Source organism: Pimephales promelas, chromosome 7, assembly GCF_988280905.1.
Source record: "Pimephales promelas chromosome 7, fPimPro1.hap1.1, whole genome shotgun sequence".
NCBI lineage: Eukaryota > Metazoa > Chordata > Actinopteri > Cypriniformes > Leuciscidae > Pimephales > Pimephales promelas.
Window position 1 is genome coordinate 37,170,417 of NC_142775.1, and position 24,529 is coordinate 37,194,945.

The 24,529-nt window shown below is 37.2% G+C and overlaps 1 protein-coding gene across 3 annotated transcripts; it reads left to right on the plus strand.

Annotated features, from left to right (window-relative positions):
• The first annotated feature begins 475 nt into the window (after window positions 1-475).
• abcb11a (ATP binding cassette subfamily B member 11a) lies at window positions 476-24,198 on the plus strand. 3 transcript variants are annotated; one of them, XM_039683477.2, is made up of 28 exons: window positions 476-633; window positions 1,194-1,260; window positions 1,407-1,419; window positions 1,839-1,893; window positions 1,982-2,223; window positions 3,147-3,231; window positions 3,431-3,564; window positions 3,757-3,928; window positions 4,538-4,662; window positions 5,762-5,936; window positions 6,912-7,025; window positions 7,148-7,258; window positions 7,351-7,476; window positions 7,846-8,049; window positions 8,230-8,400; window positions 10,581-10,791; window positions 11,592-11,673; window positions 11,757-11,877; window positions 11,961-12,125; window positions 13,274-13,378; window positions 13,465-13,626; window positions 16,186-16,389; window positions 16,728-16,969; window positions 18,026-18,176; window positions 19,882-20,079; window positions 20,929-21,135; window positions 22,963-23,109; window positions 23,203-24,198. In XM_039683477.2, exons 2-28 carry the CDS (start codon window positions 1,212-1,214, stop codon window positions 23,401-23,403), a joined length of 3,972 nt encoding a protein of 1,323 aa, XP_039539411.2. In that variant the 5' UTR covers window positions 476-633; window positions 1,194-1,211; the 3' UTR covers window positions 23,404-24,198. The 3 variants fall into 3 exon arrangements, with proteins under 3 accessions (XP_039539411.2, XP_039539412.2, XP_088989549.1); XM_039683478.2 differs by having other exon boundaries at window positions 10,581-10,782; XM_089133423.1 differs by having other exon boundaries at window positions 476-1,260.
• Window positions 24,199-24,529: the final 331 nt, after the last annotated feature.

Here is a 24,529-nt window from a genome sequence, read left to right on the forward strand (position 1 = left end):
GGACATGTGCATACGGTGTGAGGAGGAGTACCCAATATTGCAAGCCCAACCTTATATTGTCTTAATAAACCAACAACCCAACGGTCATTCAACCCATTTTATTACTGTTGTCTGTGAGAAGGCCTTAATAATCAGCAGTATATCTCAATGTGATTTGATCAGCGATTCATAAATGTGACCAATATCAGGAATCGCATTGGCAACTCATTAACACTTTTAACATACCCACCCCTCCCCAACACATCCCCATCACTCAAGTCTCTGTTTGGAGAACAGACTGTGCACACCTTGACCTTGCCGGGCTGAGATCAGGTATGTCTTATCAGTCTAATACAGTGTTTCCCAACCCTGTTCCTGGCGGCACACCAACACTGCGTGTATTCTTTGTCTCCCCTATCAAACACACCTGATTCAACCCATCAGCTAATAATCAGGTGGGTTAATGAGCTGATGGGTTGAATCGGGTGTGTTTGATTAGGGAGACAAAGAAAACACGCAGTGTTGGTGTGCCTCCAGGAACAGGGTTGGGAAACACTGGTCTAATAGATAGTGTTGGAGGTGTGACTGACTGCACTGATAGAAGAGCCCCTCTGACATGGGAGAATCACCACTGGGAGCAGCTCAGCACAACAGGTAGGATCCAGTCCTTCTCGCTTTCTCAATTACAAAAAAACAGTTTAAATGATTTGATTATTGCATGGGCATTTGAAATGTTTAATGAAGTCTATTTGGAAATAGAAAAGAACACAAATTAGATCTTTTTGATATCAGTGAGTTTGACTTAGTCGCCTGCATTTCACATTATTTCACGTTATTTAATTTTTCTAGTATGCTTAATTCTTCCAATTAAAATAAAAAATGGATTAAAACAAAATGAATCCTTCTAAATCTGGATTTAAACAGTTGTCTAATTTCTGTATTTTTATTATTTATGAATTTATTTTTCCTTGGTGCGGTAATGTTTTTATTTTTCCTGTAAAAATTCATCAGACATAATCAGCTCGGGTCTCTTAATATTCATTGACTAGCTCTGTTATAGTGCCAGGTTAATAATAGCATGCAAGTTCTTTAGTTCAACACACAAAATAAATGAAAAGAAAAGAGTTACAGATAAGAATAAATGTTATGTTTTTTCATAAGGAGCAGTTATTTGATGCCGTTGAGAGTTATTCCTCTGTAAAATCACATTTCAGATGCAGCCAAACTGAAGAATGAAGAAGAATAAAAGTAAAAACACAACATCATGCAATGCCGATAAAGGTAAGAACTGCATGCATGTCTAATCTTAATTGCTCCATATCTGCAATCACATGTACATACAGTAACAATTAAGAAAAAACACATTGGTTTTTGAAATTTTACTCAGTGCAATTAATTTTCTATCACACACTTTTCTTACAAAACAGATGCTGACCTCAAGTGAGTATTTTGTTATTTACTGACCCAAATTGATCCATATTATTTATGCATGATATGATATTAAATGCTACCATTAATGAGAAACATTTCTTAATATTTTATTGATTGGTCTAGTGCTTTAGATATGAATTGTTGTTGAGTGTGTTGATTAAATGAAGTGGTTTTTGATGAAAAAGGGAAGGAAATTAGAAAACTAAAAACAATCCTGTTGACAGAAGTGTGACTGCAAAACTAATTATTGTGCATTATTTACATAATTATTTGTACAGATACTTTGTATTGGTTTGATTTACAAGTAACAGCCACGATTGTTCAGAATGGATTTCAATTAATTGATTCAATTGAATTATTTATTATGAATGAACTTTGTGCATTTGTAGTTGTGCATGACAATCAAAAAATGATTTCTGTGTTTGAAGGAAGGGCAGTGACAAAACAAAAGAGAAAGCTCTGAGCGTTGGATTCTTTCAGCTGGTAAGTGTCTAGATATGATTCTGCGGTTCAGATTGGTCTAATTCTTGATTTTTTTTCCCTCACGTTACTGTGTGTGACCTCTGCCCAGTTCCGCTTTGCCACATGGAAGGAAGGCCTGATGATGGCGGTGGGAAGCGTGTGCTCTCTGGTCCACGGCGCCGCGTCTCCTCTCATGCTGCTGGTGTATGGCATGATGACCAACACCTTTGTGGAGTACGAGCTCGAGGTTCAAGAACTGACTGACCCCAACAAAAGCTGCATCAATAACACCATTACCTGGCTGAATGGGTCTGTGGTCGAGCGCCCGGACAACACCACCACATACTGTGGGTGAGTGAGGGTGTTCAGGACACCGTTTGAGGCATACAAATGATTCTGTCCTCATGACAACCTTTCTACTAGAACCAACCAGACAACTATTGAGGAATGTATTGTTCTGTGTAAGAGCCAAGGATGTAGTCCACTCTGGACATTCTGCTATCTACTGTATAAGTAACTAAATGTCAACTAGCTCTCATTAGAGTATTAGTTGGCTGTTAAAGGATTTGTTCACTTAGTTGACCCCCATGCAATCCAAGATGTCCATGTCTTTATTTCTTCAGTCGAAAAGAAATTCCAGGATTTTTCTCCATATAATGGACTTCAATGGGGTCCAAACGGTTCAAGGTCCAAAAGAGAGTTTCAGTGCAGCTTCAAAGGGCTTTAAACGACACCAGACGATGAAGGTCTTATCAAGCAAAACGATCGGCCATTTGAAAAGTGAATGAATAAATTCACGTTTTATAAACACAAACGCTCACAAATGATAGATAAGACCCTTATTCATCGTCTGGTGTCGTTTAAAGCCCTTTGAAGCTGCACTGAAACTCTCATTTGGACCTTGAACCGTTTGGACCCCATTGAAGTCCATTATATGGAAAAAAGTCCTGGATTTTTTTATTTTATTTTATTTATTTTTTTCATCAAAAACCTTAAATTCTTTTCAACTGAAGAAAGAAAGACATGGACATCTTGGATGACGTGGGGGTGAGTAAATTATCAGCAAAAGTTCTTTTTTAAAGTGAACTACTCCTTTAAAGGTATTGGGTATGTACAGTATACAGTATACTGTACATACAGGATAGTACGAACTTTGTAAAATTTCACTTTGCACATGCATATATCAAATGCACAGATGTAATACATAATCAAATGACACATTATACAAAATTGCATTAGTAATACAGTATATTGTAAATGCTCTTTCTCTACAGTGTGGATATTGAAGCTGAGATGACCAAATTTGCATTTTACTATGTTGGAATTGGAGCTGGAGTCCTTATCCTGAGTTACTTTCAGGTACAAGAAAACCTTTTTTACGTCACATGGCCATCCAGTTGAATGAACTTCAAGGAGCTGATCCAATATTAATGTCTATCTAGTATAAGAGATGCAATCAGGGTCCTAATACACGTCCATTCATCTGGACAGTAGTGCTACAGGTCTGCAGGAGAACCTCAAGAATTCAGTGAATTATGGGTATGCACTGTGGTTTCAGATTGCTCTGTGGGTTTCTGCTGCTGCCAGACAGATCCAACGCATCCGAAAAATGTACTTCAGGAAGATAATGCGCATGGAGATCGGCTGGTTTGACTGCAACTCCGTCGGGGAGCTGAACACGAGAATATCTGAGTAAGAATCAAGTCTTTCTGTGCTACAGTATCTTACACTATTGTTAGCTATGTTCATGAATCTGTCATGGTTATATTGAACTTCAAAACGTGCATCTTGAAGAGTGATCAGAGGTTTCTGGATGATAAAACGATTTTTAAAACAATTTAGGAATCTTCATTTAGCATGTTTTTGACTTCTTTTTTCATGTAGTGACATTAACAAAATCAACAACGCTATAGCAGACCAGGCGTCCATCTTCATTGAGAGGATCTCAACATTCATATTTGGTTTCATGGTGGGATTCATTGGCGGATGGAAGCTGACACTGGTGGTTATAGCAGTGAGTCCTCTCATAGGACTGGCTGCAGGACTCATGGCAATGGTTGGTATCACCGCAGATAGTTTAATACGAAGGAGATGAACCACTTGTACAGTACCTTCACTATTAGAAGAAAAGGTTCTATGTAGAACCTTAAAAGGTTCTATCAGCGCTACATATTTGGAACCCCTAAAAGGTTCTATATACAGGGATGTGATTTTTCCGGATTAATCTGGAATTCCGGATTTTCCGACCTGAAAATGTGACCTACGTGAATCACGCAGATCTGTAAAAAAGAAAAAAGAGGGGGACGGGTATACTCTGATAAATATAAAGTTCAAAAAACAACATTTATTTGAAATCTTTTGTAACATAAATGTCTTTACTGTGACTTTTGCTCAATTTAATGCATCCTTGCTGGATAAAAGTATTAATTGTGTTCAGTTTCAGTTTCCCCAAAAAATTGAGCAGCAAAAACTGTTTTAACAATGATAATAAGAAATGTTTCTTGAGCAGCAAAACAGCACAAACATTAAAACACCTTAATTATTCCAAACTTTTGACTGGTATTGTAAATGTCGAAAAACAAATGGGAGACAAAATTTTGTCAGCCATATAGTTTTGATCTTCCCATCAGATTTTTTCTAATCTGAGTGTTTTATTGATGTGAAGGCTGTGGCGAGGCTGACGGGTCGTGAATTGAAGGCCTATGCTAAAGCCGGAGCGGTGGCCGATGAAGTCCTTTCCTCCATCAGAACGGTGGCTGCTTTTGGAGGAGAACACAAAGAGGCGGAGAGGTACAGCAGGCCCTCTCTCTGTCAGTGCAACCCTCTTCACTTCTGGAGACTTAAAGTGAAACAGGATATTCAATCAGAAAACACTTTCATCCATCTGGATTATACTTGAAATGAAGGGGATGAAATAGTAAAAGGGATGGTGATTCTGTCATTAATTACTCACCCTAATGTCGTTCCAAACCCGTAAGACTTTCATTCATCTTCAGAACACAAATGAAGATCTTTTAAATTAAATCTGAGAGATTTCTGTCCCTCCATTGACAGCTACACAACTACCACTCCAACGAATGCATGAATTGAGCATTTTAGTCCAAATTTTATGAAGAGAATCAATCGCTTTATATGGTGAACAGATTTAATTTAGGCTTTTATTCACATATAAACATTGGTCAGTGATCATAAACAGAAGCTCAACCGAACCTGCTTGACACACAAGAACGAACCTCATTGGTTCTTACAGTAAATTAACACAAGAATTAATTTACATATGCTTCTGCTTACATATGATATCACTTGTTTCTGCTTTTTTTTCACTTGTGTTTTGATCCGGAGTTTCAGAACTCTTTCAGAAGATAGAAACTGAAAACACGGAAATCCACAAACAAGTTAACATGAACTAATAATGTGTTCAAAATAATCGGAGTATGTGTGAACTAATAATGTGTTAATGTTAATAACTAACGAGACCTTAGTATAAGAAAAAGCATTTAATAATATTGCTCATCAATATAAGATGAATGTTTCCGTCAATTTGAAAACAATTGATTGTGAATGATAAAGTCTTGACACTTTCCTGTGTGCTTTTTCATTTTAAAAAAATCCAACGTATAGTGACGCTTTTGAAATTTCGTCTAAATCCAACGCACATGGCACACTTTAGCGTCAATATAAAACACACAGAGCTTTGTTTGGTTATGGTAGGTTTAGGGTTACACCACTAGGGGGCACCTTCTGGCCCATATATATCTGCATCTCATATTGACGCTAAAGGGTGCCATAGATGTAGACACAATGTCAAAAGCATCAGTATATGATGCCTTGGGATGAGACCAGGCTGAAAAAATCTCTTCTTTAAAGTGACATTTTTTTTTTCCCACAGATATGACAAGAACCTCATCGAGGCCCAGGAGTGGGGTATTAAGAAGGGAGCGATCATCGGTGTGTTTCAGGGCTACCTCTGGTGCATCATATTCCTGTGTTACGCTCTGGCTTTTTGGTACGGCTCAAAACTGGTCATTGAAACCAGGGAGCTCACACCCGGAGGCCTCGTTCAGGTACGACTTACAAGTGTGAACACAAAAGGAGAAATTCTGAAGAAACTTTACCTCAGACAAGGCTATTATATGACTTCAGGAGAGTTGGAATATAGTGCACAGGTCATATGGACTCATACGGAGTCATTGTGAACTGTCGTGTTGAAAGTAAGTCTTTTGTGTTGCATTGAAAACATAAGTTTTCGAATGACATGGGTGTTACGTTTGGCAAGCCAGACAAAGATGATGGAGAAGCAGGGAGAGGTGCATCTTAATATCGGCCGATTAAACTATTAATTAACAAAGAAGGTAATCCATAAGATTGGATAAACGTTAACAGCTTTGGTTTTACACTCAAAGACAATAAAGGCCAATGAACTGAACAAAACTCAGATAATGCGCAACTCAACTAGAAACAGGTGATGAACATGATTGGTAACTATTGAAACAAATAATGATGGGAAAAAAAGGAAACAGTAATACAAATTGATGTTTACATAACAACAGTGTCCTAAAAACGGTTAGTTACTCACAACTATGCATCATTTACTGTTATTACTACAATAATTAGATTTAACGTGTGACTGTAAAATAAAGTGTTGCCTTATTTTTTTTATTTTACAGAACATTGATTATTGTTCTGACATTTTTCGGACAATAAGTTTATTAATATGGTAATTCAAAATACTTTACATAAAAGGGATGTAAAATAGTAATAAATAAAGGTAAAAGTAATTAAAAAAATGTATTAAAGAGAAATAAAATAATAAAATAATGATACATCATTGTATACCTTCAGTAAATGAATGATTAGGGCCTGGTTTCACAGACAGGGTTTAGATATATATTACTGGTGTGCATCTTGAGACAAAACAATGGCACTGACATATTTTTAGATTGCAAGTTAAAACAGATTCATTCAAACATGTATTGTAGTCTAGGACTAGCTTAAGCCTTGTCTGTGAAACCGGGGATTAATGTTTTTACTCTCCACAGGTCTTCTTTGGTGTTCTTATGGGTGCCATGAATCTGGGCCAGGCCTCTCCTTGTCTTGAGGCGTTTGCCTCTGGTCGGGCTGCAGCCAAGATTATATTTGACACTATTGACAGGGTGAGAATAACACACACACACACACACACACACACACACAGTTCTTCTCACAAAAATCAATGAATTTAATTCTTTCAGCTTCAGGGAAAGATTAATCACTGTCACATCCTGTTCCCGTACAGGAACCAGAAATCGATTGCTTCTCAGAAGAAGGGCATACGTTAGACAAAGTTAAAGGTGACATTGAATTCCATAGCGTTCACTTCAACTATCCCTCCCGTCCTGAAGTAAAAGTGGGTTATGTTTTTAGCATTTATTCTTCCATAATATTTGCATTAAACCGTTCAATTCTGTCCAGTATTGACTGACCTTGTCTTGTGTTCAGATATTAAATGATTTGAATGTTGTGGTCAAATCTGGCGAGACGACTGCATTTGTTGGACCCAGTGGATCAGGAAAGAGCACAGCGATCCAACTCATCCAGAGGTTCTACGATCCAAAAGAAGGAATGGTACAATAGTTCAAATCAGTGCTATTTTTATATTATTATACTAATTTTTAGTTTGAATTAGCTTTTGTTTTTATATTTTAGTTTGAGTTTTAATCAGTTTGCTATGTGATTTTTGTCAGTTATATTATTTGTAATTCAGTTTTAGTTTTTTCAATTACTGTATTTTTTTTTAAATATTTTTTACTTAACAATAAAAAACTAGTTCAAATCTCTTTATTTCCAGTGATTGAATCAAATGAATAATGCAAAAAGAAATATCTTATTTCAGCTTAGTTGTTAAAAGATAGTATAAATGCCAGTTTAATGCGGTAAATCTAAAATATAGTGTTGAAAATGTGGTTTTGTATCAGCATTTATTGTAATTTTTAGGTCACCCTGGATGGTCATGACATCAGAGGTCTGAATATCCAGTGGTTGCGCTCCCTTATTGGAATAGTGGAACAAGAGCCTGTTCTGTTTGCCACTACAATCACTGAGAACATCCGATATGGCCGACGTGGAGTCACCATGGAAGAGATTATAGGAGCCGCCAAACAGGCCAATGCTTACAACTTCATCATGGATCTTCCTCAGGTACCATTTACTGTACAAGATCAGTACGTATTACTGACAAAATACACAAAGTAACAGAGGAAGTGCATGATGACAATAAATGGCAATTTATCCCATTTTAAAAATTAAAATATATGTTTATAAATTAGCTTTGCATAATCAAACTAAATAAGTTTTATGACGCTGTGTCGTTTTGTGCAGAAATTTGACACACTGGTCGGCGAGGGTGGTGGACAAATGAGTGGAGGGCAAAAACAGAGAATCGCCATTGCTCGAGCGCTGATCAGGAATCCCAGAATCCTCCTGTTAGACATGGCCACATCAGCGCTGGATAATGAGAGTGAGGCTACCGTACAGGAGGCCTTGGACAAGGTGAGTTTTATAACATTCCTTCAACTGAGACCAAATTTAACAACTTCTAAAATTTTCATATACATCCACCAAACTCATCCTACCCTGACTTGCTAAAGTATGTCTCTTCTGACTGAGTGAATTAATGAATTTCCTGTAGCTGACAATCAAAAGCAAAAGTCTAACCACTATTTAGAACACATTAAGAAGCCCTAGCAACGACCCAACAAATCACTTAGAACTCCTTATGTGCCCAGCAACACCCTAGCACCACTTAGAACACCTTAAACACCAAGCAACACCCTAGCAACCACTGAGAACACCTTAACAAATGCCCAGCAACTCCCTAGCAACCATCCAGCAAACACCTTAAGCACCTTAACACTAACACTTAGAACACATTAAGCACTAAGCAACACCCTGGCAACCACTCAGAACACTTTAAAAGCTCCCAGCAACACCCTAGTAACCACTTAGAACACCTAAACACCCCAGCAACCAATTAGAACACCTTAAGCACTAAGCAACACCATAGCAACCACTGAGAACACCTTAACAAATGCCCTGAAACTCCCTCGCAACCACCCAGCAAACACCTTAACACTAACACTTAGAACACCTTAAGCACTAAGCAACACCCTGGCAACCACTCAGAACACTTTAAAAGCACCCAGCAACACCCTAGCAACCACTGAGAACACCTTTACAAATGCCCAGCAACTCACTAGCAACCACCCAGCAAACACCTTAAGCACCTTAACACTAACACTTAGAACACCTTAAGCACTAAGCAACACCCTGGCAACCACTCAGAACACTTTAAAAGCACCCAGCAACACCCTAGCAACCACTGAGAACACCTTTACAAATGCCCAGCAACTCACTAGCAACCACCCAGCAAACACCTTAAGCACCTTAACACTAACACTTAGAACACCTTAAGCACTAAGCAACACCCTGGCAACCACTCAGAACACTTTAAAAGCTCCCAGCAACACCCTAAGAACCATTTAGAACACCTCAACACCCCATGAATCAATTAGAACACCTTAAGAACTAAGCAACACCATAGCAACCACTGAGAACACCTAAACAAATGCCCAGAAACTCCCTAGCAAACCACTCAGCAAACACCACCTTAACACTAACACTTAGAACACCTTAAGCACTAAGCAACACCCTGGCAACCACTCAGAACACTTTAAAAGCACCCAGCAACACCCTAGCAACCACTTAGAATGCCTCAACACCCCAGCAACCAATTAGAACACCTTAAGCACTAAGCAACACCCTGGCAACCACTCAGAACACTTTAAAAGCACCCAGCAACACCCTAGTAACCACTTAGAACACCTAAACACCCCAGCAACCAATTAGAACACCTTAAGCACTAAGCAACACCATAGCAACCACTGAGAACAGCTTAACAAATGCCCTGAAACTCCCTCGCAACCACCCAGCAAACACCTTAACACTAACACTTAGAACACCTTAAGCACTAAGCAACACCCTGGCAACCACTCAGAACACTTTAAAAGCACCCAGCAACACCCTAGCAACCACTGAGAACACCTTTACAAATGCCCAGCAACTCACTAGCAACCACCCAGCAAACACCTTAAGCACCTTAACACTAACACTTAGAACACCTTAAGCACTAAGCAACACCCTGGCAACCACTCAGAACACTTTAAAAGCTCCCAGCAACACCCTAAGAACCATTTAGAACACCTCAACACCCCATGAATCAATTAGAACACCTTAAGAACTAAGCAACACCATAGCAACCACTGAGAACACCTAAACAAATGCCCAGAAACTCCCTAGCAAACCACTCAGCAAACACCACCTTAACACTAACACTTAGAACACCTTAAGCACTAAGCAACACCCTGGCAACCACTCAGAACACTTTAAAAGCACCCAGCAACACCCTAGCAACCACTTAGAATGCCTCAACACCCCAGCAACCAATTAGAACACCTTAAGCACTAAGCAACACCCTGGCAACCACTCAGAACACTTTAAAAGCACCCAGCAACATCCTAGCTACCACTTGGAACACCTCAACACCCCAGCAACCAATTAGAACACATTAAGCACTAAGCTACACCCTAGCAACCACCCAGAACAACATGCCAACCACACCTACATATATTTTCATATATTTGTTGTTGCATTTATTCAATAACATTTTTTAGGCTCGACAGGGAAGAACGACTATCAGCATCTCACACCGTCTGTCCACAATCAGCAACGCCGATGTGATCGTGGGCTTTGAGCACGGACGCGCTGTAGAGAGAGGCACGCACAGCCAGTTACTGGACAGAAAGGGAGTGTACTTCACCCTAGTCACACTCCAGAGCCAAGGACAGGATGCAAACACTGTTAAACCAGAGAACAGTGAGTACAGTGAGTATACAAGCAACATGAATTCCTGGAGAAGACTTCCAAAACTTACCAAAAAATCCAATCATTCACGTCCTTGCAAACCTGCATGTTGGTATTTTCCTGTTAAACATGAAAGGAGACATTTTGCAACATTGAATTTTATGCATCATATCCTTCCATGTATTTTTCTGCGAATTTTGGGATAACGCTTAAAACAAATGCTGAATGTAAAAGGCAAAATGCGCATAAAAACGTTCAAATTTAAGAAGAAATGGACATGTACATAAACTATGATGGAAGCGCAGTTACTGAATAAATTCAACAAAAATCTGTGCAACAAAAGACTGATTTTGCCTCAACAGATCATGTGATTGGTCTGCTGGTTAGTCCAGTTATCCAATCTCTGCTTTAGTCTTTAGTCCTGTGCTAAACTCAAAGTAATTTGATATAATGACCTACTAGAAGTGTCTCTCACATGACATCACGCCTCCGAATGCAAGATACATGACAGCGTTTGTTAATGTGTTTTGTCTATTATGTAGGGAGAAATAAAATCACAGGCTTCCCCGGTTGCAGCAACTTTAATTTTTATTATTGATACTTGTGCCAGATTCCCAGTAAGGGATGATTTTGTTCTTTTGAAAATGTTAACGTGATATTCTATTTAAATTCACAACTTGTATGTACAGTATATTATTACATTATTCTAAAGAAATGCAATTGGTAATATAGCATATTGGTGTGTTGTCATTTTTGGGAATTGTAAAGATAAATATGAAGATATAGGTTTTGAATGACATGTGTGATATTGAATCACACAGGTGCTGAGATCACCAGTCCAGATGAGGATGGACTTGAGAGAGTAAGAAGCTTCAGCAGAGGAAGCTATCAGAACAGCTTAAGGTACGTGAACGCCTAATGTTTAATATTATCTGAAGGAGAGTGTCCAAATTGTTCTTTTTTTAATTAAAATACCTTTCCTATAGGCGGTCTTTGAGACAGCGATCTCATTCTCAGATGTCAAATAAAGTTCCGGATGCCATTTCTGGAAAATTAGAATTCCCCTCAGACCTTTTCGAAATGGAGGAAACTCAAGCAAACAGACAGGTCTGTTGAATATAGTAATGCCCATCATGTAATAACACCCTGTCTTTCTATATTTATCTACAGTTCTCTATCTTGTCTTGCAGAAAGGCAAAGGTGATGCTGAGGAGGTCATTGAACCGGCTCCTGTGGCACGAATCCTGAAGTATAACCGTCCTGAGTGGCCGTATATGCTTCTGGGATCTTTAGGCGCTGCCATCAATGGATCGGTCAACCCCATCTACGCTCTTTTATTCAGTGAAATCCTTGGGGTGAGTGCTGAAAATTCAGCTTTGCATCACAGGAATACATTACATTTCAAAATGTATTCGAATAGTTTTAAATGTTAACATTTTTCACGATATTACTGTATTGTTGTTCAAACAAATGCAGCCTTGGTGAGCATAAGAGACTTCTTTCAAAAACATTTAAAAAATCATACAGATCTCAAAGTTTTCAATAGTAGAGTACGTAAATATTTTTAAGAATATTTTTTCTATTATTATATTTATAAGACTGTGTCATTAGAAGAAAAATAATTTATTCAACTATAAATTATACATGATACATTTAATGGCTGTGTCATTAGAAAAAATAACCATACAACCAGTGTTGGGTGTAACTAATTACTAAGTAATTAGTGACTGTAATTTAATTACTTTTCCCTTGAAAAATGTAAAGTAAGGAATTACTCTTCATTTATCTGTAATTTAATCACAGTTACTTCTGATGTAATTGTGGTAAATACTGTGTATAGATCAATTCGATCTCACAGCGATTTTTGTATGCATTTTATGAGGTGTCTAAATATTACGACTGCACTTTCGGAAAAAACAAATTCGTATGAATTATTGTAAAATATGTATGGAAGTATGTTAAAAGTTATAGTTATGTTAAAAAGTATGCTATGTAACCTTCTCCACTTCGGTCAGTTTAAAGATAATTCATGCAATTTTATAGTATTTATTTCTATCCTTGTATTAATCAACTGGTTGAGATTGATATGGGATTTTGAAAGTAATTAGTAATTAAATACTTTTTAGAGAGAGTAATTAGTAAAGTAATCTAATTACAGTGTTGAAGAGGTAATTAGTAACTAGTAATTAAGAGTAACTTACCCAACACTGCATACAACTAATAATTTTAATTTTTAGGTTTGACAAACAAAACACAAATATTTTACTCTATTTGACCTAAAAAAAATGATGACCTTGGTAGGTCACATGATAAGGGCATCCAGATTACATTCATACATCACATATTTTCCTCGTTGAAATAATATATAAATAGGAGAAGTGTATTTCTAGAATTATGTTTAAAGATGCTAATGGTGCAGATATTACACATCCTTAAATCTTTAAGAAGTATAATGTTTTATTAAACACAGGAATGTTTAACAGTATCATTGATGCTTTTTCAGACGTTCTCCATTCAAGACCTGGATGAACAGAGGAGGCAGATAAATGGGATTTGTATTTTGTTTGTCATCATAGGAGTCCTGAGCTTCTTTTCACAGTTCTTACAGGTATTTCCACATTTCTTTAGTGAAGTTTGCATATCTATATTTTATCCTTTCCCATGAGTAATCTGTATCATGATATGTTATTGCAGGGCTACTCGTTTGCTAAATCAGGAGAGCTGTTGACCCGTCGCCTGAGGAAGGTCGGCTTTCAGGCAATGTTAAAGCAAGAGGTTGGCTGGTTCGACAACCCCTATAACAGTCCTGGTGCTCTGACTACCAGACTAGCCACTGATGCATCCATGGTGCAGGGGGTGAGTGCCAAATGTTACCCAAAAAAAAAAAAAAAAAAATACAACAAAAATGCTGTGCTGTAAAGCCACTGATCTATATAAATGACTGGATTTCCCTATTGCGTTCTAGATAGCACAAGTCTATTTGATGTGGTGTTTACCAGTGGCATAGGCAGAAATTGTATTTTGGGTGGGCCAGTGAAAATGTGAGTGGGCCTATTGGTTTTCATAGAAAAAAAAATACTTCAATAATAATAATTAACTTTAGAGAGTTTAAAAATTAATAGACAAACTGCAAAAACAGTAACACCTTTATATTCGGCAAATCATCATGTTCAACCAACAGAGCTCAATAAAGGCTGGACAAACCAGTGTGTACATAATAAGTTGTCTATTTTATTCAGGCTAGTCAGCAGTGCAAAGACAGTTCACCCGAAAATGAAGTAAGCTAAAATAATAATATCGCAGTTAAAAGACCGGCGGGTAAACCCGCGTCAGGCAGACCGGGAGAGAGGGAGAGAGAAGCGGTCGCCGCCAGCACCTGACTAACCTTCTTGTGGGTTAATGAGTCTGAAGAACTGGCTGGGTGGACTCGATAGATGAAGGCAGTGGCGTGTCTTCTTCCTCAACTCTCGCTTTTTCCAAATAGCACATTAAAGAAAGTTGTTTAGCCATTATTATGGCGCCGCCGAGAGTTTGGAACGTTCCAGCAACCATAACAATAACGTTCCGGAGGAAGGCTTTCTACAACTTGCTTCGACAGTTGCATTTTATTCGGCAAAACGAATTAAACACACACAGCAGTCAACAATAAATCAGTTATATATTAATATATTTTCTTAAATACATTTGAATTATAAAAATAAACTAAAAATGCATTTTTATCAAACTTGCCTGGGCGGGCCAGTGAGTAGTGTGGGTGGGCCAGTGCCGCCCTGGCCCAATACTGGCTACGCCCCTGGTGTTTACATCTGGAAGACGTATTTTTAAAAGTGTTTGCTCATCTGCAATACGTCTAAAGGACGTTTCCTGTCAGATGTCAAATAGACGTTTAGAAGATGTCAGTTTAACATGCATTCTAAATCATTACATCTTAAAGACATCTTCTAAACGTCTATTTGACATCTGACAGGAAACTTCCTATAGACGTATTGCAGCACTCTAAAAAAAATACGTCTTCCAGATGTAAACACACACATAAAATAGACTTCTCTGTGATGTACGTGTGCTATCAGGTGGACAGCCAAAACCCTGATAGCACACTTACTTACATCACAGAGATGTATAGTTGATGTGTGTGTATAAATCTGCCTCATATTTGCTGCCTCATAGAACAACACCCGTTGTACCGAATTTCTGGCTTTTTAAATCTGGCTTTTTAATTTATTTAAATACGCGCCGTAGCGAGTTTTTCACATAGCAAGCACAAAAATCCTGTATGAAAGACACTTAAATACACTAACAGAAAGTGAACTAGTGTACTTAAATACACTAACAGAAAGTGAACTAGTGTAGATAAAACAAACAAAAACATATGGCAGATCGATTCAAACTATAAATTTTGACGGGTAAGGAATAAATCCACCAGCGGTCCAGCTAGATCCACTTGTGCTTTGGTCGACGAAGCAAAAAAACGTCCTCGCGCGGCGCAAGCCATTGAAATGAATGGGTTTCAGAGAGCAGCGCGCATCCTGTTGCAAAAGCATGTGAAAAAAACTACAAAGTTTGCTAGGACAGAAAGACCGTTAATCGTGCGATAAAAAAAATTGACGTCGTTAAAATGGGCGTTAACGACGTTAATAACGCGTTTAACTGAAAGCCCTAATTCAAATGTTTAGGACGTTTGCATAGTAAGAATGTAGGGGATGTTTTCTCTTTAATTCCTATTAAATCAATAGTATGTGAAGGAATACTCGCCAATATGGCGGCACAGTGGCTTCATGAGCAATCCAGTCATTTATATAGATTTATTTAAAGGGATACTCCACTTTTTTTGGAAATAGGCTCATTTTACAACTCCCCGAAAGATATACAGTTGGGCTTTACCGTTTTCAAATCAATTTAGCCGACTTTCTGATATTTAGAAGAATATCAGAAACCAGACAGTTTCTGGTCTCATTGACTTCCATAGTAGGAAAAAATATATACTATGGAAGTCAATGAGACCAGAAACTGTCTGGTTACTGATATTCTTTTAAATATCAAAAAAATCGGCTGAATGGATTCGAAAACGGTAAAACTCAACTGTTTAACTCTGGGGGAGTGGTAAAATGAGCCTATTTCCAAAAAAAGTGGAGTATCCCTTTAAGACATTTTTAATGCTCCTTTTCAACACCAACATTACATACTAAAGAAAGTTGAAAATGTAAAAAAAAAAAAATCATAATAGGACGCTTTAAAATGCTTAAAGGTCCATTGGTGAACTTTGTATGGCACACAAAAACAAATATTTCTATTAGACCTTAGGGGGATAAATCACACGATAAATCTGTATGATGTGCCCTTTTAAGATTATATCATATGGTTAGTTGCATGTTTGGTTGTTTAATCAATGTATTCTTCAATCTACGTGTACTCAAGGCCACCGGCTCACAGATGGGCATGATTGTGAACTCACTGACCAACATCGGTGCTTCCTTCATTATTGCGTATTACTTCAGCTGGAAACTGAGTCTAGTGGTCACCTGCTTCCTCCCTCTCATTGGCCTCTCTGGAGTTTTTCAGTCTAAAATGTTGACAGGATTTGCTAATGAGGACAAAAATGCATTGGAGGCTGCTGGACAGGTAAAAGTCATGCTAAATAAGCTCTGATGTACTCATGCATGTATATTTGCTGCCTCAGTGAGAGCATGAATGTCACATTTGAATATATGCAACCAGTGTAGTCAGGTTATAAATGAATTACTGGTTCTTTTTAATGAATTCTTGCAACAATCAGACTTAAAGTCATAAGTTAGTGGTTTGAAACATGACTAATAATGACTCTCGTGACTCAAAAAACCAGTCAGAGTTGTTCTCGGCAAAGTCATTCATTTCATTGTATTCAATTCAAAGTAAAGCAAGAAATCTTACTGCGTTATGTGTGTTGGTATGCATATAAATTGTACTCTGCGTTTACACAGGTGTCCGGTGAAGCTTTGAGCAACATCAGGACCATCGCCGGCTTGGCCAAAGAGAAACACTTTGTGTCTCAATATGAAGAGCAACTAGAAACACCATATAGAGGAGCCAAGAAAAAAGCTCATGTTTACGGGATCTGTTTCGCATTCTCCCAGTGTGTCATTTTCATGGCCTTCGCTGCCTCTTTTAGATATGGCGGCTATCTGGTCAGTAATGAGGGGCTTCCATACATGATGGTGTTCAGGTTAGTGCTGTCATTTATCTGCAACTTTTATACATTACATTTTCGGATGGTGCTTTAAAGTAGCTAGATATGGAGTTGAAAATGAATGCATTTATGGTGTAATACTAAAACATTATAAGGATTCTTATGCCTGGTATTGTTTTATATAAGTTTTACATTTTCTATAAGTAACATGCATATGGAAATAAACATATGTATTACTGTATATATAAAAATTAACATCAGTGAGGATTGTTCATGGAAGGGAATTACTTGAAGGGCCAGTTATTCAAAACATTTAATCTGGATCAAAATGATCTGGATTTGGAAATCCCATTTTTTCCTATCTAGGATCAGGTAATCCGTCTTACTTTTATGCCGGTTTTTCAAAGAAACATTGGACTGGATCACCCTGATCCAGATACACAGTTTTCAAGATTACCAAATCCGGATTACCAGTGCTCTAAATGGGACAACATATCACAATGTGGGCTACCAGCTATGTAAAGAACAGGTAGAAGAGCCAACATGGGGTCACTGTAAGTGTTTCTTATTTTGAGACCAAACACAAATGGGGACAAGATAATTTGTATTTTATTTTTTATTTTTTTACTACTGAATAGCTTAATTGTTAGCCTATTTATCACTGTTACAACAGTTACACAAGTCAAGTGCAAAATATAAATAAAAGTATACACTAAATGATACAAATGTATCATTTGACCAATTTTAAAGTTTTACTACATTTTCTTCCTGAAATCCACCTTGAAATCTTACCCCCTGTTGGGATCAGGATAATCCTGTTTTTTTTGTTGTTGTTTTTTGATCAAAGTTATCCAAATCCCACTGACAAGTTTTGAACAACACAAACTGAAGGTTTGATCCAGATTAAACTAGGATTGGATTCCCTGATCTAATCTGATTTCAGATTCCTTCTTTCTCTTTTGCACAACCCATTTTCAAGATTTGATCCAATCCGATAACCAAAATCTGATCAGCTTACCTTTGAACAACTGGCCCGAAATGTTTGAAATGTACCAGTAGATCGAGTCTTTGGTGTGTGTGTTTGTTCCTCAGAGTCATTTCAGCTCTCGTGACCAGCGCGACTGCACTCGGCAGAGCTTCATCTTTTACACCTGACTACGCCAAGGCTAAGATTGCTGCTGCCCAAATTTTCAAACTGTTGGATAGGGTTCCCAAAATTAACAAAACAGAAGGACAAAGTTGGGTAAGAGAATGTGTTTCCCCCCATCTTATACCATTGTTACTTCAACCATTTGCTTTCTAAAGACATCCAAACCCAACTTTTCAAGGTTTGGCTAGTTGGCATGGCCTATGTATCTGCTACGGCTAAACCATTCAATGGGAAAATAGCATTTTTCTCCATTGGCTGCCATTCACAATTACCCAATATTTCACAGGAGATATTTCACAGAAAGCAGTATTTGCCCATCAATCTATAGACCATTTTGCAAGATGTAAACAAAACTGGTCCAGAAGCACTTCTTGTTTCAGTTTTTTTAACACTACATAAAAGCTGGGATAAAATACAACCAACAGAACATATAAAACTGAATCAAAAAGTTAAACAACATCTTTAAGATGTTTTCTTTACATGTGAAATAAAGAAAACAGTTATAAACTGGACCAGTGTTGTTTACATCTTGCAAAATGGTCAATATGTTGCATTCTTTTAATCATGTAGAATTATTTATAGGAATGCTCCAATCTGGATTTTTACAGGCAAAACATTTTTATAGGGGGGAGGGGTAATTATTATTATTTTTTGACTTTTTTCACAAAATTATCTCTCGTGCAGTGCATTTTTGTTTTTACAATGGGGCAATTTTGTTGCGCAATAGCCTACACACAACACAGGCCTGATTTCAAACGTTGAATTGAATCAGAGACTATTTATATAGAGACATGCCACTTCCTCAATCCTTAATAAAACTATATAGGGAAAACCTGTAACACCAAAGATGGCGGTTGTATGCACATGTCCCGCCCCTCTCGCTGGAAAGCCAACCGTCTGCTTTTAACGGTCAAGCCGGGAAACATGCAGGTTTTGTGTTTCAAACCGTGTAGTGCGCGCGACAGAGAGCGAGAGAACCCTTGCGCATGTGCAGAAGGGCATCAACCTTAGTATAAATACTTTATGAAAGGTTTATTTTGCTTATTTTGGGGCAAAGTCATCAAACTTTTTCAGCGATTTTTATCATATTTTATTACTGTTTGTATACAAGCAGTTTTTATGTCCCGGTGACCAGTAAAGTTGCAGTTCTGAGTCTCTACCCATTCATTTAGATAGAGCCTGGTCTTGTTAAGTCTGAAATAGCTGCCCGGAGGTGTTGCCATGCTGCCAGCCGAGTGGCACGACTTGCCTAAAAGACTTTGATTGAATTCACAAAAAAAGTTAGTAAAAAAAATAAGAACAAATAAACAATTTACAAGGAGCAGCACAAATAAATATAATACTATAATACAATTTATGAAATACAGATTAATCCTTACAATTAAAGTATATTTAAGAGCAGTGAGTATCATTCATGTTCATAATCAAACAAAATAAGGCAAAGAAAATCAGAGATGCAGCAGGATTATTAGGCTGCTGTCACTTTAAGAATAAATGCATGAATCCAATATACTGTTACACACAGACTTACACTCTCTCACACACACACATTACCTATTTCAGTGATATCTATCATTTTATGGATTTTATTCCCCCAAAATTAAATTTGGAGTTTGTGAAGTGTGTTTTTTAGTGCATGTCTATTCTCTTTGAGATCATCTACAGTACATGCTAGTGTAAAAGTTGCCGGTATTTACGTCTAGCAGATATTCTTTAAAATGTTCAGTATTTATTAGGTAGGACAGGACAACAAAAATAATATTGATGACTATTTTTGCCATCTTCCATTCTGTTACAGGATGACTTTAAGGGCAGAGTGGAATTTAAAGGGTGCAGGTTCACGTATCCCAGCAGGCCAGACACCCAGGTTTTGAGGGGGCTGGAGGTGTCAGTACATCCAGGGCAGACTCTTGCTTTTGTGGGCAGCAGCGGCTGCGGCAAGAGCACCAGCGTTCAACTACTGCAGCGATTCTACGACCCAGATGCGGGACAAGTGGTATGAAACCATTTACTGCTTATTTAATGCATTTCCCCTCAAATGGCTTAACTTATTGCCAGATTCAAACATCTGTTTTAAAATAATCATGGCGTTAACTAAAGGAACTGCAGCTACTAATAAAAAAATCTCAACATTTTCATACTCATAAGGTGAGGACCAGTGTTGGGTAAGTTACTCTAAAAAAGTAATTAATTACTAGTTACTAATTACCTCTTCAACAGTGTAATTAGATTACTGTACTAATTACTCTCTCTAAAAAGTATTTAATTACTAATTACTTTCAAAATCCCATATCAATACAGGGATAGACATGAATCTGCTTTAATTCTTTCAAATAAATACTATAAAATTGCATAAATTATCCTTAAACAGACCAAGGTGGAGAAGGTTACATTATAAAAACATACTTTTTAGCATCAGACAATACATTTTGATGTTAAACCCACTCTTGTTTTATGTCTGATCTCATGACATTTCACACTTTTTTCATACATATTTTACAATAATTCATACGAATTTGTACGAGTGCGGTCGTAATATTTAGACCCCTCATAAAATGCATACGAATCGCTGTGAGATCGGATTGATCTATACACAGTATTTACCTCAATTACATCAGAAGTAACTGTGATTAAATTACAGATAAATGAAGAGTAATCACTTACTTTACGTTTTCAAGGGAAATGTAATTAAATTACAGGAACTAATTACTTAGTAATTAGTTACACCCATCACTGGTGAGGACGCTTTGTAAAATTTTGAATTGTTTCTAATTAGGAAGCAATTTCCCTTCCTGACAAATATAAAGATCAAAAATCAAACCATGACTCGCTCTTATCGCCCTAGCTGATCGACGGACGTCCATCTGAGAGCATCAGCGTTCCCTTTCTGAGGTCTCAGATTGGGATTGTATCCCAGGAGCCAGTGCTGTTCGACTGCAGTATCGCAGAGAACATCCAGTTTGGCGATAACTCTCGCACCGTGAGCATGCAGGAGATTATAGACGCCGCTAAGAAGGCTTATCTGCACGATTTTGTGATGACACTTCCTGATGTAAGTTATGCATTTCTTTTCATCATGACTGACAATTTTAATGTACTCATCAAGTTTATTTTGGCTCACAGTTGACATGAAATGTTCTTCGCCCATTTTATTGTTTGTAATCTAATGCATTTACATGTAAAACAAAAAATATAGGGTCGGTTAGATACACTTTACTAACCAGTGGTCATGCACTATTGATACAAATAGGAAATTGATGGGGCAATTACATTTTGATGATTGATTATGAAATTTGGAATAACAAGCAAGCACTGATGAATTCTGCACAATAAGTAAATAGTATGCTTTATTGGGTTAAAACAATGTCTCGATACCGACATGATCTAGAGGTTTGCTGAAAAGCCTGTTGGACACAATCTACATGTCGTCTGATTGATAGTTCATTTTTTTTAAGCAAATAAATGGCATTTTAGTTTAATTAAAAACATCCACCTTCTTGCTTGTGGTTCACGTGTCTTTTTGCTGTTTAATCTTAATGATTTTTAGTAATATTTCAATTGAACATTTACTGAAGGATTACTTGTTTTTTTCTTTTAAGATAAAACATGTTAAAATGTGAGGATCACATATGATCATCAGGCTTTTGAGGAAAGTTTATCTGTTCATTTCTCAATCATCTTAGTGAGATAATATTTAAATGCTTGGTTTTATGATCAGAGCTCTGTAGTTTTTATTGTGGGCCCAAAACTTATAATGCAATGCAATACTAAGACATGCTTAAATCTGGTGAAATAGTGACATTTATGTATTTTATGTCTGTTATACTGTCATACAAATCTCATTGATTGATATTACAAGCTATCAGATTTCATCTTACTTTTTGTCCATATAAATATCAGTAACTGCACCAATTTGCATATTTTTGCAATAATATAAAACACATTGATTTTTCTGCCAATTAATTCACATGACTGGCATTAGAGTGTTAAAGGAGTAGTTCACTTTTAAAAAAACGTTTACTGATAATTTACTCACCCCCATGTCATCCAAGATGTCCATGTCTTTCTTTCTTCAGTCGAAAAGAAATTAAGGTTTTTGATGAAAACATTCCAGCATTTTTCTCCATATAATGGACTTCAGTGGGAACCAAACGGTTCAAAGTCCAAAAGACACTTTCAGTGCAAACTGCAAACTGTTCAAAGGGCTTTAAATGACACCAAACGATGAATAAGGGTCTTATCAAGCGAAACGATCGCTCATTTAATAAATAAATAAAACGTTTAAGTTTTATTAGCATAAATGGTCGCCTTGCTCTGTACTACCGATGCACGTTCGGGACTCTCCTGTTCGAACTCGTTCATCAAAATAAACGAATCTTTTTTCGAGTCAATTCGTTTGTTTCGTTCATTGAATGAACCAGACGACTCGGAATAAGATTCATTCATTTTGATGAACAAGTTTGAACAGGAGAGTCGCGAACGCGCATCACAGAACAGAGCAAAGCAACCATTTACGCTTATAAAACTTAAACTTTGTTATTTATTTATTAAATGAGCGATCGTTTCGCTTGATAAGACTTGAATTCATCGTTCGAAATCGTTTAAAGCCCTTTGAACATTTTGCATTTTGCACTGAAAATGTCTTTTGGATCTTGAACCGTTTGGACCCCATTGAAGTCCATTATATGGAGAAAAATGCTGTAATGTTTTCATCAAAAACCTTAATTTCTTTTCGACTGAAGAAAGAAAGACATGGACATCTTGGATGACATGGGGGTGAGTAAATCATCAGCAAAAGTTTTTTTTTTTTAAAGTGAACTACTCCTTTAAGTACAGTTGAATTGTAGAAATTATTGCTTAACCCTATTGTGTTTTTCAGAAATATGAAACTCAGGTTGGTGCTCAAGGCTCTCAGCTGTCCCGCGGACAGAAACAGCGTATAGCGATCGCACGAGCCATCGTCAGAAACCCTAAAATTCTGCTACTGGATGAAGCAACCTCTGCGCTCGATACTGAGAGCGAGAAGGTAAAACAATATCAATTTACACTTTTTAACTATATTGTCAGTATTTTTGAATACTTTTTAATGCACAAAACGCGTTGGATTTTGAATCTTCAGACTGTTCAGGCAGCGTTGGATGAAGCTCGGCTGGGACGCACGTGTATCGTCATAGCCCACAGGCTTTCCACCATTCAGACCGCTGACATCATTGCTGTGATGTCACAGGGGGTGGTAATCGAGAAAGGGACCCACGAGGAGCTCATGGCTAAGAAAGCAGCTTACTACAAACTTGTCACCACAGGGGCCACTCTTAGCTAAAAATTATTTAATATTTGGACAAGATTTATAGTCCTGCTTCAAACTCACGCCATTACTTGAGCCAGTGTTGGCTTGTCTGATCCAGTCGGGCCGCTTAAGGAGATTACAATTGTTGAGGTGTTTATTGATATGTATATATTGAGATGTGTGTTTGTATTATCATATGTCATGACTATATACTTGAACTTCACTTTGCTTAAATTATACTTATTTAATGTGCGGTTAGTCAACCTGGATGAGTCGACCTCTGTATGTTAAACAACTGATTTGTGCAAAAAGCTTGTACAGTTTCTGCCTGTTCTAGACATTACTACATCAGCAATTTACTAGTAGCTGAAGATATGGTGTCCTTGAACTATAGTGGCAATTGAAGTGGACTGATAACATGTTCTTAATCCCTGATATGTTAATGCTTAGTCATTGTTTTCTGTTGTGTCATGTGTGTAATTTGTAATTTTTTTTGTCTGTCTGTCTGTCTGTCACTCTGCAGATGCTTTTTCCCCATGATTTGTTCATAGGCAATGTATTAAAAAGACCTTTATGAAACTGTATGTGAGTCTATGAAAAACATTCAGAACTATTCATATTGGCTTATTTTAGTAGTATTTAGACAGTTCAGGTAACTTCAATGAGGACCTTTTAAGTAAACTTTGCTCATTTAGTTTAGCAACAATAGCATGACATTATTTATTTAGCCTATTGCTTGTTTAATGTCTAGACGGTAGAAATTGTATGGTCACAAAGCTGTCATAAAAAATTTTTAATGACAAAATAAAAGTATTTTCTACTCTAAAATACTGTAAAATTACGTATTATAAATATAGGCTACAATGCTGCATTTATATAACAATAAATAATTGATTATTGTTTTATTTATACTCGAAGCACATTTGTGGTCAGCTAATCCTCTGTCCACCAGAGGGAGGTGTACATACACTACTTTTGATTATACATGATGGAATACATCAGAGTAGCTACATCAACAGAACAAAGAATTAGCTACAATAATATGCCCATTTGTGATGTTTTCCTGTTCCTGATGAGAAACATGTAATATGTGCTAAAATGTAGGCTACAGAATGTCCTACATGAAAGAAACAGCACACCTCCAGAGCCCGTCTATGAC